The 13,877-nt window shown below is 38.7% G+C and overlaps 1 protein-coding gene across 2 annotated transcripts in view; it reads right to left on the bottom strand.

Annotated features, from left to right (window-relative positions):
* Positions 1-1,384: 1,384 nt before the first annotated feature.
* DAPK1 (death associated protein kinase 1) overlaps positions 1,385-13,877 on the bottom strand; it is a 97,729-nt gene continuing 85,236 nt past the window's right edge. For both annotated transcript variants that reach the window (XM_075726010.1, XM_075726009.1), the window contains 6 exons: positions 11,976-12,164; positions 9,960-10,157; positions 7,534-7,669; positions 6,091-6,211; positions 4,390-4,578; positions 1,385-3,662 (listed from right to left, as the gene is read on the bottom strand). In XM_075726010.1, the coding sequence (XP_075582125.1) occupies positions 2,430-3,662; positions 4,390-4,578; positions 6,091-6,211; positions 7,534-7,669; positions 9,960-10,157; positions 11,976-12,164 (2,066 nt within the window). In that variant the 3' untranslated portion in view covers positions 1,385-2,429. The remainder of the gene's footprint in view (positions 3,663-4,389; positions 4,579-6,090; positions 6,212-7,533; positions 7,670-9,959; positions 10,158-11,975; positions 12,165-13,877) is intronic.

Here is a 13,877-nt window from a genome sequence, read left to right as displayed (position 1 = left end):
AAAAAGGAAAAAAAAAAGAAAAAAATAAAAAGACCACTGCATTGATGTTGTAAGTTAACCATGCACCTTGAGCATGCACAAAGCATCTGGGGAGGCAGGCAGGGAAGGAGCTGCCTGCTATCTCAAAATCTTGCCACTCCACCACAAGTAGTACAGTGATGAATTAAATCCCAAACTAACAGACAACACTGACAGCCCTGCATGGGAAAAGCATCTCACAGTAGTCTCTGCTCTCACAGGACTTGTGATATCAAGTCCAACTCCTCTGCAGTCACAGCAACTCGGTGAAGGTAACTCCTAGTTTGACGCCTGAGGAACAGGCCTACAGAAACCGGCTAGAAAACCAGAAAGTCTTAACAGATGAGAAAGACCCCTCCACATACCAGCATCTGACAGAAGTGCTGAACACGTCCACAGCTGGAAGGTGAAGCATGGTGGTGGCCATGAAGTAACACAGGCAAACAGGGCTGCGGAAAGCAACTTGAAGCAGTGGTGGGAGATGCTGAACTCAGTTTGCCAGAGGCAGAATATCAGAGCAGAGGCACCTCAGGGTAGGACTGCTCATTAACCACACTTCTCACTGAGGACTAGACTTTAAAAAAAAAAAAATTAACAAAGGAGCCCAGTGATGCCTGGGGAAGGATTTAATAAAGCGAGGGTAAAAGATGCAAAGAAAGGCAGTGGGAAACAGCAACTAGCATTTTAAGAAGAGTCCCCTTAATTCCTTTGCAGCATATACAGGGAGGAGGTATCATGCAGAGCTGCCTGCACAGACTGCCATGCAGAGACTGTGCAGCTATCAGTGAGTGATGCTGAGAGTTTGAAAAAGCAGCAGCACAGTCCCTTGTGCGATGAGGGGATCCTTCATGTAAAGGACTATTATCGCAGCACAGGCTCTAACGCAGCATTCTCCCCCTTTGCAACACAGCACAATCTGGAGTATTCCTGATGACAGACTCGCATCTGCTGTTTTGTTTTTCATTGTAAAAAAAACACAAAGGAAAAGCTATGTAGCAAACTGCTTTTGCTTGCCATTTGTCAAAATGAATGGAAATCCCTCTGCTGCATAGGGACCACCTCTGCAGTAAACAAATAAATAAATATTCCTCCAGCGTACTGAGAAATCTCCCTAAAGTTAAACAGGAGGTTCCCAGAACTTCAGAAGCCAGGCATTGCCTCTCCAGGATTGTGAAGTTCTCCAGGAAAAGAGAAGTTTCAGTCCCTTTCAGTTACAGAATATGAACAACAAGGATGCAACAAGCAACAGTTTATTTGTAGAAAAATGCTTTAAAATTTTACTACATTGTAAGATTAAGGAAAAAATAGTATTAATATATGTACATACAATATATATAAACAAACACACATCGCACCATTAAAATTACATGCTTTTTAGAACAGAGAATGGGTCATATTCCCTCATATCAATTTTAAAGATATCACTGCAAGAATCCTTGCTTCCTTTTTGTTTTTATCCCCATCAAAGTTTTCAAGTACAGGAAGTAAGTAATGCAGGATCTAATAGTAGAAAACCTTTGTTATACACAAATTACAACTGACAGCTATACAATATTATTCTGCAGTATCCAACACTTCTGTTTTTTGAACTCTATAATGATATGAACTTTTACCTGAGGTGCATGAACATAATGAAGCATGATAATTGGCAAGTTTAAAAGATTTTCACATTATGATTTGACTGTAATTGAAGCTGATTAGGTATCACATGTCTATACCCATAGTACTGGCACAAGAATGCTCTGCGTGAGTCATCACCAATGTCTTAGAAGTGCAGGAAAAACTAAAAGGCAAGCACCACTTGCAATGATAAGCATGCAGACAATTTAAGTGAAACAGAGGTAGCATGTTCTTGTAACTCCAGCAGGGTCATTCGAATCAACTGCACCCTCCCTTCTGCAAAAGGCACTCACTTTTTCAGCTATAAACAATGTGGTTTTAAATTCAGTCAGATTGACCACAAATGGTGGATTTCTCTCCTTACAAATATAAAAAAATGTTAAGCAGAGGACACAATGAAAAGAAAAAAAAAGTGTGTAAGAAATACGCATTTCAGGTAATATGTGCTATTCCTCTCCCCCTACCTTTTATGGGGAGAATCAAAATACTTTATAAAACAGTTGCAGTACGTAATCCAAAAGTTAAGACTTCCCAGTTAAAATGGCAGTATTAAGCAGCACATTATGTATCAGGAGTAATTTTAAAACACCAGAAGTACACCAGCCTTTTTAATAGATAAAGAGCAACAATTCACAGTTAGAAGTAGAAAGTTTATGCACAAAAAGGTGGTGCTGGAGAAGGATAAAGATCCTTTGACATAAAACCTCATAAATGAAAATGCACAAAACTCTTGTACTGTATCTTTTATCCTTTCTGCAGTTTGAAAAGATGTCCATGCAAAACACCTGATCTTACCGTGACACTACAGAGCTAATCGAATTATAAGACGTGCCACTGTTGCAACTGGAAGCATAAGCCTCTGGACCATTAGCATCTAAATTTATTTTGAATACAGAAGATGCCTTCAGTAAGAAGTCTGCTGCATCTCTGCGACCTAATTCCCTCAGCTTAGACATTAGGATACCTACAGTGCTCTCAGGAGCATTACTCCACTCCTGCAGAAGGGCATGGACTGGGCTTGAGAGAAAGTCATTTTGTGTTCCATTATTTGTATTGTACTTTGCAACAAGATCAGGGAGGCCCAGGTTCATGGCCAGAAGGCACCAATCTTTGCCCATAGGATCAGGTGGATCCAAAAGTCGACTTAGTTTCCTCCTGGTAAGTAGATTCAGATCGGAAACATGAATATCCATTCCTAGGCTTCCCTGGGAGTAGACATCAAGACACCCAAAACACAGTATACTGCTAAAGCTCTCTTTATATCCCCCCATAGTGTTAGTTAGTGATGTCTCCTTTTGACCCTGTGCACGGAAAAAGTCTCTAGGCTGGTAGACCATTACTGGTTCATGATGTTCCCTCAGCTGCTGAGGACTAAGGTAGTACTTCCCGGTCAGAAGGCCTGGTAAGGTTGTGGCCATTAAGTTATCAATGGTGCTGCATACAGAATCCAGGAGTAAACAGCACTTGATCTTCTCTGTTTCCAGTCCTCTAACTTGAACCTCTATACCCTGACCATGGTTGACCAGCAGCACTAAAAGCTCAGCTCCACGATTCACAATCTTTGATCCGTTTACCCACAGACGTATATCAGCATCTCCCTCTGTGCTTTGCTGATGAATCCACCTGCAGAGATTCACCTGAACTTTATGAAAAATTCCACAAGGAAATGGGGTAAGATGTTCCACAGGAACGATTCTAACACCACCATAAATCAGCACCTCATCCTCCTCATCTGTCCAAGACCTGTGGAGATTGTCAGTCTTTATGAGAGCAGGAATATCCACCATTGCTCCACTGCTAAGGTCCCTTGCACAAATATCCATGGCATCCAAAATCTGTATCAGTTCTTCCACATCACTGTCTGGGACCAGACGCTGGATGTCCTCTATAGTATACCGACCTCTATAGTGATGGAGAGCTTTTGGGTTCTCCACCGACAGGATTTTTCCAAGAACATTTGAACAGAGCCAGCGAGGATCCAGAAGCACAACATCTTGGACAGTTTCACTCTGCATAATGTTAATCTGTTTATAAGTATGAAAGTTACTATTTACATCTTGTGAAGTGCAAATGATACCCCATGTTCTCTCTTTCCTAACTTGCTGACCCAAACATTTAATTAACACTGCTGATGGGAGAAAAAAAACCAGTGCATTTTAATTTCTTGCAAGTATTCAGAACACAAAGCAGATCTTGTTCCTGATTTCCACTGGCAATGAAGCCATTAGAGCCCAACAGCAGTAAAGCCTAGCCGTGTCCTGCCAGCTATTTATGCAAAGGTGTTATCCTACGATTCAATTTCTAATGGACACACATGAATTTCTCATATGCAGTGAACACATCAGGCACTATCTCATTAAAGATGATAGCATACTTACCCTTTCTGGGTATTTTATATTCTTACAACTATAGCAATAAACTGTAATTCTTCCTGTCTCAAAGAAATAATGTTGAATGAAATAAGAGCCACAAGACAATAACGATAACAAAAGTATTATTAATCATAGAATCATAGAATCATAGAATGCTTTGGGTTGGAAGGGACCTTGAGAGATCATTGAGCCCAACCCCCCTGCAGTAAGCAGGGATTGAACCTGTGAACTTGGCGATCACTTTCTACTTCTTATGATGTCTTAAGAGGGAGGAGGGGAAAAAAAAAACTATAGACATTTGCTTAAATCCCATTAAGCAATATTCCACCAGAGCAGTACCTTGCTAATAAAGATATGCTGTTTAGATAAAAACACTTACTTCTCCTATGCTATGCAACTGCTGTGCAATATGCCGTAGGTCCTCTTCACTTGCTAGGGGATTAAGCTGTTCCTGCACATCGTATACAAACTGCTGCAAGGACATCAGCTGGTTGGGTCCATTAATTTTTCTCCATGAAGGTAGTGTAGAGATTATTTTTTCACACAGATGAGTCATAGGTGGGCAAGTCTTACAAAAGGACAGAAAACATCCATTTGTAATTCTACTCTGCTGAGAGTAACAGTACTATCGTTGTTTTGTTTTTTTAATGGAGGTTACAAGGTCTAATGCATTCATGACCTATATTCACATCTAAAGAGTTCCCCTTGTGACAGACCCTTACTCTTCCATCTGGCATTCACTTGGCATAAGATCTAACTTTTCTTAATAAGTGAATTCCAGAAACAACTTTTTAGCTGAAATAAGCCAACTTTCCAAACATCACCGTGATTACAAAGGGAATCCTAACACATGGAATGAAGTTTGGTGTATATAGCCTGGCCTTGTCAAATGTGCTGACCACCTGAAACAGTGACTTCAAAATCTATCAACTGCCTTCATGCATCTAGAAGTTAATCTTTATTTCAGCAATTGTCAACATTTAATTAAAATCTGTGCTCATCAATATCTGTACAGGGTCAATTTACTTCAACAGGTGAGACAGCATAGTACCAGATAAGAAGATGGTACTTTTGTCTATTGTCTTGGACATCACTGATGCCTTAATTCTACACTCTCAAGCCGCAGCACATGCTTCTTATGCTGCAAAGCCCTCCAGATTTCAAGCTCGTGACCATGGCTACGATAAACTTTTGTCAGAGAAGAAAAGCTTATTAAATCAAGAGACCATTTGGAAGATAAAATAAGCTGAGTTTTGCATAAAACCAAACATTCTCCTTGACCTACAGAATGAACTCAGTAATACATTCACTTTTAATTAATTTTTTAAAAAATACCTATCACAAGTAGCTGCAGAAAGTCTTGTTGGTGTGTCACACAAGTAAGAGGGCCTTTGGTATGAAGAAATTTACATACATTTAGCAGAGGCTACATAAAAACTTGACTTGGTCACCGTCACTATGGAAGTCTCTGTGGATTCATGGTGATATCAAACTATGGCTGTTTTACCTTTAGTCTCATATACATATACCTACACATATATATATACACACACAACTCCAAGCACATGTTTTTCAGTAAAAAAACAGTGCTAAAAAGTTATGCATATTCAGTCCACACATTTATATTGGGAATTATCTTTATAACAGTTGAAGAATCTGTTCTACTCTTCTTTTTTTTAAATGAAAAACTTATTTGCCTGAAGTATATTCTGTTTCTCTGTAATACTACACTGATTAAAAAAAGATTAAAAACAAAACAAAAAAAGAAGGGTCAATGCTGTAATCCAATCACTGTCAATTCAAAATACGAAACTATAACTCTGAACTGAAAAATCTCAAATAATTTCAAGAGACGTCATTTTGGTGGCCTGTACAAAACACCTACAATTTTGAAAATGCTGACTGAATCTTTGATGTCAGGAGTTTGTTTATCACCAAGTCTGTCATGCATGCTGATAAAAAACTGAAACAGCACTCGTTTCTTTAGGTATCATAACGTAAGTATTAAATTTACGTTACATTATTACACAAGGTTTTCACATTTTGGCTGGCCCAATCCACACCATTAGATATTACTTACAGAAATTATCTGGCTTCTTATTTCTTGTAAGTGATTTCGGAGAAGCTTCATATCTTTAGACCCAGATGCTCCAGCATCCAAGACAAATAACTTGTCTGAAATTTGCAGGTCATTTCCAAATCTAAAACAGAAAAACTGAGCTATTATTTACTTAGTCCCAAACACAGTTTTATTTCTTAATCCAGTTGTACTTCAGTCTTAAATTACACAAGAGTTGTTTTTCTTCAAGGAATGATGAAAAACTTTAAGTAGTGATTATGCTAAGATATTTTATAAACACAGACAGTATAGCTCCTCTAATTTTCTTGAAAATAAATATATTGAGAGAAAATTGTTGTCTTTCCTAAGGAAGAAGGCTGAAGAAGTGTCATAAAATTACAACTGCATCACAGGACTTGTAATTATGAACCCAAACGTTTTACTAGAGAAGGGATAGCAGGAATTAATTCGTTTTAAGGTCTTCATATTTGTGGTTTTCTTTCTGCTCACTTTAAGTAGTTCAGTTGTCATTGCTATTGACGCCAGCTCTCTCTCATTTCCTTTTGACTTTTCAACCACACATACTTGTCTTCCTAGCTCTGGGCTGATTTGCATTTAAAAGCATTCCAGCATCAAAGATTACACACAGGTATTTTCTGTTGGTTTACTTCAATTGACTAAGATACTGCCCTGCCACTATTGTGCTGGAATTCGTACATCTGTTTCTTGTACGGTCCAGACAAGCGTCTATGCTCACAGGTATGGATGGTTCCTTGTACCACGTGTTACCCACTTATGTGCTCACTGTGAATATAAATTACTGTTACTTTATACAACAGTATGTTCTGAGAAATCCCCTATTTCCATCTACAGTTCGCATGCTCTCCAAACATTTGCTGAAAAGGGCTAGAAGTTTCCCTAACTTCGAGGTACCTCTTGGATGACCTTGTCACCTGTGTGACTCCACAATGCCCAGCTCTTCATAAACTGTGTATGGAATACCTCCAGGCCTGGTTTAATTTTTTTTCTCCTACCCATCCTAAGTCAATTCAGAGTAAAGGGTGGCTCTCCTGTAAAGACTCTTCTTTTGCACTCAGAGTTTGTAGCTGAGAACTGCCCACTTTTCTGAGACTGGTGCAAAACCCGGGCACCAAGATGTTAGACAGATGGCTGATACAGGCCTTTGGATGTATCGCAGCGTTTACAGGGTAAGAATTACTGAGCCTCAACTCATTCTTGCACCACCTGGCTCCTTTTACCTCACTTAAGGCAGCTCACTCACTGTAATATTGGTAAATGTTTCAATTTTTGCACAATATAAGCTTCCCGAACATACTCAAAATATCGTAATATCATAAAGCTTAAGCCACATAAAAAACTTTTACATATTCCTATGCATTTTAGTATTTTTTTCTTTCCAACTGACATGTTTAAACACTACATATAAATATACTCCCCACTTACCTGTTCCTGATTTCTTTCAACAAGGACATGTCTTTGTCATACGAAAACTCTCCAATAGGCCGAGGAAGATTCACTATGTCAGCATGTGTGGCGACCAAAACAACACACAGGGGACTTTTCAGCTTTCCACCAAATGCTAGGAGAGAAACAAGAGCACTCCCTCACTATGACACATGCCTATGGAGATGGTTGTCTTACTGAGCTGGGAAAAGCAGCAATACTTTTTATATTCTTCATACCAATCACTTTTGCAGTGGATTTACCAACTCTAAGCATAGCCATACTGTGGTTACACCACTGGTGCTCTGGCTGTTATCTCCTTATGGGATTATCTGTATAACGATTTGAATAGCTAGACTCTTTGAATAACATCAGATACTTTGATATTATGTGACTTTATTGTTTTAACAAAAACGTTAATCAGTAACACTAATGATATCTCTATTAACTACCAACTATAATAGTGTGAGAAGAAAAAATTAATAACAGCTTCTTGAAAGGGTTTCTCATAACCTTTGTATGGTCCTTAATACTACAGGTGCAGGGTAGAGGATTATAAGTAGAACACAAAATGTCTACAACATTCATACGTTGGTATGAATGCTATTTTGCAGTACTTACACAAACAATGACCTCTCACTTAGGTGAGAGTTAAGTAGAAAAGCCTGGCAGAAACCATGAAAAAGAATGAGAAAGAAAAAAAGAAAGATACAAATGGCATGAATGAAGTGACAGTACGAAACACACAGTTTTCAATCTTTTCTCAAACTGATCTTCCAGAAAAGAGACATCATTACACTATTTTTAAAAAAAGATAGTACATCCAATTCTGCTGTTTCAGTCTGACAAAACTTCACATGGGAGAAATATGCTTACATCATTGCTGAGTTTTCATCAACAAAGAGCTGCAGAATCTTGATTCATTCCTAAAAAGCCACATTTTCCCAAATCTCTGCATAGCACTTCAAAGTCAGTATTTTGTAGTTGTAAATTTTTTTTTTTGTCAGCTGAAGAACTTAGACAAAATAACTGGAAGGTAATTCCAAAAGTTTAAGTTTTCTGCTAACATCAGTTAGTACATTGTAATAGTACAAAAATGCATGTGTACCCAAATAGAGCTTACAAGTATAAACACTGATTTAAGCAAAGTAAATAATGCTGATAATGAGATCAGCCAGAAGAAACAATTAACTCAAATTCTAGCTTGGTGAAACCAAGAACTAAGTTTCCTCGCTAGACTGAGGAGCCATGAAAAGCTTTCAGCAATTACAAATTAACTGTATTTTCAGTTTTGATACGTTTCTGCAAATTTCTGAGCTTTTACTTCCAGAAATAATTCTGTACTGGTTAGATCCAAATGCTCATATTGTTAACCTTGTGATTTGACCTAAAAGGGAAAATTAAAGACATGCAGATGCCTGAACTGAAAACTGAAGGTCTGCCTTGGCTCATCATTATCATTATCTGGCTGAGATAATGCATACAGAACCAAGCAGAAAACAAAAAAAGGGGGAAATATTCTTTGCACTAAGTAAGTATGTGATATGCTTGTCTGGTGACTCCCTAGCAGTGTTATAAATGTCCATGAGCACTGAGTTAGATTCACTGGCTGGAATAACATTTCAGTTCATAGGACCAAGACACGTCAGAGCTTGGTTCATGCACGAAACTGTCACAATCTGCAGGTACAGACTCAGGTACAAATGTGAACAAGTTATATGGCATATACACCTAGACCTACAGACCTTTTAAGAAAAAGAAAAAAAAAGTTAATTTGTTTGCCTGCCAAGTAACTTTCAGTTTGTTAGAAAGCTTGAATGTAAAACAAGTAAACTTATATAAAACCTGTGCAAAGTCTGAGAATATGTGAAGTGAGATTTACTAGAAGTCCTGGTTTCTGTACACCCTGATGCACCAAACATTAACATACTTGAAGTCCAAGTACAACTGTAATTAAATATACTAAAGTGGCACGTACTCAGAGGTATCGCCACTTCACAATGTCTGTTCTTGCTGACAAGACCAATTTATGCTGGAAACACTGTTAATTTGGGTTAGATATAAGCAGAATTTAAGCAATGTGTCTAAACCTGTTTTTAAATGGTTCCAGTCCTCTGAAACACTTTTCCATGCAGCTTGTCTAAACTGCATCTGCCATTTACAGATGTAAAACCCAGCGCCACAAGAGGCTGCATTGTACCTCATCACCCTTTTTAGTTGGACTAAGTGGTGTGTACAACTCTTCATGCTTGTTCCACAGATAAAATCCCCTTTCTCTAAGAAACCTTGTGTGAAGTTTGTTTGAATATGTGGGGATGAAGACACATAACTGCACTCAACATGGAGGATGTACAGACTTGCAGAGAAACACAAGAAGCGTTATCTTACAGTACCCTAATATTTCATTAACAGGCAGAAGAGCATACCAATTGGCTCCTCAACTGGGACTAACGACTTCAGGAAACTGAGCCAAAAGGTCACTTGGTTTAGCTGGATTTCATAAGGCTCCTCGAGACTAAAAAGCACTATGTGAATTGCAGTGGGATCATTTGCAGCAAAAAAATCGTAACAGCAGAAATACACAGGATTCCCAGAGAATTCCCAGATGCTGAAATCGCCAACTCCTGAAAAACAGACAAACAGATGAAGAGATCACACTTCATCAGTAATCACAAAGCATCTGTCAGCCATGGGAAGACAAACAAAAGAGGTAATTTGATTTAAACTTTCACAAAGATAAACCGTATGCATGTGAGAAAGCATGACTGCAAATGCAATCATGAACAAAGGGAATGGGTTTCAGTCAGTCTCAGAGGCTGAGAAGTTGGATCCTCACAGTCTGTTCCTCTCTCACATTCACTTCTCTAGGACCTTCAGCTGGATGCCACATGGAAGCACCTGTGTGTTAAATGCATGCAGCCTTACACATTAAATTGCCCTCTGCCTTGCACAGCAGCAACAGATCTTGTAATCCCCTTGAAAAACAAGAGTTAACGGCTCCCATTCTTTTCCTGCTCACCCGAAAAAGCTTAACATTTTTATTAATTTTTCTTCTTAACATGCCACTGCTGGTATCAAAATCAGCTGAAGGACATTCTCAAAGAAGCCACTTCACTTTACAGAATTGTACTATTCACATCATGTTGTTAAGCCAGGACTGAAGAATCACCATTTTAAGGATCCCAACAGCACCGTGCTTCTTTTTGCCATCCCCTTTAGCTTCAGGTGAGAAAACTATCAGTGTGTTGCACTGTATCACACTTCCCAGACTCCACATCTGATTATGGTGAAGTCTGCTGCACTTGTACTACCTCTATTAAAATAAATGCTGATTAAGATACACCTCAAACTTCTCGAAGAAGCCAGAAACCTCAAATCTGCTGTTATGAGTACAGCTATTCAGAGTTCACTCATGTGCATACTTCTATATAAAGACAGCACAGAGAAAGAAAAGAAACCCCTTCTCACAGTCTGTTGCACAACTCTGTTTCACTGCAGAATTTGATTTAGTTTCAAATTACACTGAAAGAGGAAATTAGCCTGGACAAAGAACAAGCTTTAGTTACATGCCAAACTCTTCACCACCTAGGACAAATGTTTTGTCACTGCCTATGTTAGTGTGCATACACTGCACTCACAAATAGGTTTCTCTCTCCAAAATAAAATCTTGATTATTCCTAACTCAGCCTCAAAATTGCACTTATGGTGTGAAAAACAATTTGCTTATTAAGAAGAGATCCTACTGGGAGAGATCTTACCACCTATAGAATGATTAGTATGGCTGGTGGTGTATATGCCCCATTTGTACAGTCTTCACAGTCAAAAGCCATATGTGTACTTACAACAACTTCTCTGACTGACCCCTGCTACTGCTAGCTGGTTTCAACTGCAGAGCAGTTAGTTTCCTTTCAAAAAAAAATGAAATCAGAAGCTCCACTCACCATGTTTGGTGAGCTCCAGGACTCACCAAACATGCTGCAGTCCTGTCATGGGGCACGAATGGTAGGTCCTTCATGCAGCTGGGAACCACTTACATGGTGAGGACACTTGGGTCTATGGGACCAGACTAAATCTGATAAAATCCCCAAACAACATACAGTATAGGTGAAGGAACCTTCACACTGGTAGCCAGTCTGCCAGCCCACTCCTATTATATCAAATCCATCCTTCCTCCTGCCCCGCTTATTCATCTGAAAAACCTTTCTATGTGACACTATAAGGATCTGACACATGGGATTACTAAGTGTACTACAGGTAGAGAACTTCATGCAGATTTACTTTCTGCTTAAACAAACCAAACCCTAGCAGTGCTGGATTCTCAACCACAGTCACTACCATACTAAGTCAGATTTTTTTTCCCCCCCTTTTTATCTTTAAAGACAAGCAACATGGCATTAACCATTCTGCAGCATTAATGCACACAAACCCAGGGCTCTGCTTACCATGCAAGCAGGCATTTTGAATGTCAATGGCCTTGGTAGACTGGTCATCAGCAGAGAAGTGAGAGTGATGAGCAGATGAGACGAAAGCTTCTAATACCCCTTTGGTCAGGCCCGGCTCAAACATCATACTACGGCTTCTCACGCTGACATTCTCACAACCAGGATAAAGATTCGTAATGCTTACTGAAACTGGGTCAGGGAAAGGAAAATGAGATTACAAACCATGTGAAAATCACAACCAGATCACTTCAAAATAAGTATGCAAGGCATAAAAGCTGATTAAAAAACCCCAAACTGCTCTTCTAAGAAAGGAGATGGCTACCAAGCTGTGAGCATACACAACTACAACCTTATTCAGAATGATGAAAAGGAAAATTAGAATGATCCCATATTGCCCTCTAGCAGATATGCTGCTGGGTGGGAAGCACAGAAAAAACCTGAATGATTTGGGAATGAAACATTTCAATAGTTAAAGTTCTTCTATGTTGCAAAGATATACTGCTTTTTTAGCTAAAGGCTGCAATTTAATAGCACGGTCTATTTTTATTGGCATGGAAATGCTACACATTCATATACTTGATTCCTGTAAGTAAGGGTAAGGATAAAAAAATCAGTGTGTAGCAACTGTTTCTGGGGAGGTGGGGGAGAAAAGCAGGCCCTTAACCAAAATTATTTTACTACTAAGCAATTTGTTTAGTTCATGCTTAATTCAGATTCCCTAAGAGTAAATGAGAAATGAAAGGGCTTTTTAATTGACTTGCCCCATCTAGCGGAGAAAGTAAAGACTTCTTTCCTCCACTAGATGCTGAATTCTAATATTTGGGGTTTAATATAGAAAGAAACTACCTGTCAGCTGTAAAACTGTGCTTTCATGTTTGATCTTCTAGTGTAATATTTAAATCTTTAGGCTCTTGTAAATAAATACATGGTGAATTCACACACTTATTTTTACAGAATTTAAACAAACCTAAGCACATGATCAAGTATAGACCAAACTGCGATGGTTTAAATGTTTATCTGATTATGTCACTCAACCCATAACATTATTTACATGTCATATAATGATTTTCATCCAGAAAGAACACATACTGAAACAAGGAAAAAACAAAAATCCAAACATTAAAACAACTCCATAGTAGCTTTGTTTGCACAGAACTGCACAAGTTTCAAGTGTGCACAGCACTGCACAACTTTCTGGCTTTATATCTAGGTAAGCTATTTTCAAGTGCATGCTTCAAATTCACCATTATTTCTATAATGATTTGCCAATGTGACTGGCAGTCTTGTCTGATTTTATGGTGGTGTGAGCACGTAACACCTAGCCTCCAGTTCTGGTACCAACCAACATTAAAAAAAAAAAAAAAGTCTGTCTTCAGCCAAAACCTTCCTGCACTGCCTCCAGGAACTGATACCCCTTCAGTGACTTATCTCCCCTTGTATGACACAGTAAATTAAGATAAATAAATGAAGAACTTTTGATTGATTCATTTAATCAATTTTTTTTATTCTGTTGTCACAGATGTGAACCCCTTGTGTTAAGTAAACAGCAAATGCAGTAACAATCTCTGTGCCACGTGTCTTATCTTGTTAGAGCCACTCTGTGAGTACCTTATAGCTTCCTCAGGTGACTAGAGAAAGTAGAGATGAAATCTACTACTAGCCCTGTTCTAACATTACTTAAAAATGATGAATGAAACCTAAACCTGCAAGTATTATCCAAAGGTTTTTAAAAAGGCAACCGTGACCCCATCTAAAACTCACACAGTAAGACTACTTCTGAACACGAATTTAAACTTTAGCTCCTCAAGCTTAGCTTGTATACATTGGGCAGCCTCTTAGTGTTAGAAAAGAGACCTGGACAAACAGTTCACTACTCTTTCCAGTAGAAACTGTGGATTCTTC

This window comes from Pelecanus crispus, chromosome Z (genome assembly GCF_030463565.1).
Source record: "Pelecanus crispus isolate bPelCri1 chromosome Z, bPelCri1.pri, whole genome shotgun sequence".
NCBI lineage: Eukaryota > Metazoa > Chordata > Aves > Pelecaniformes > Pelecanidae > Pelecanus > Pelecanus crispus.
The sequence above is the reverse complement of the archived record's forward strand: the minus strand, read 5'-3'. Positions and strand labels throughout refer to the sequence as shown.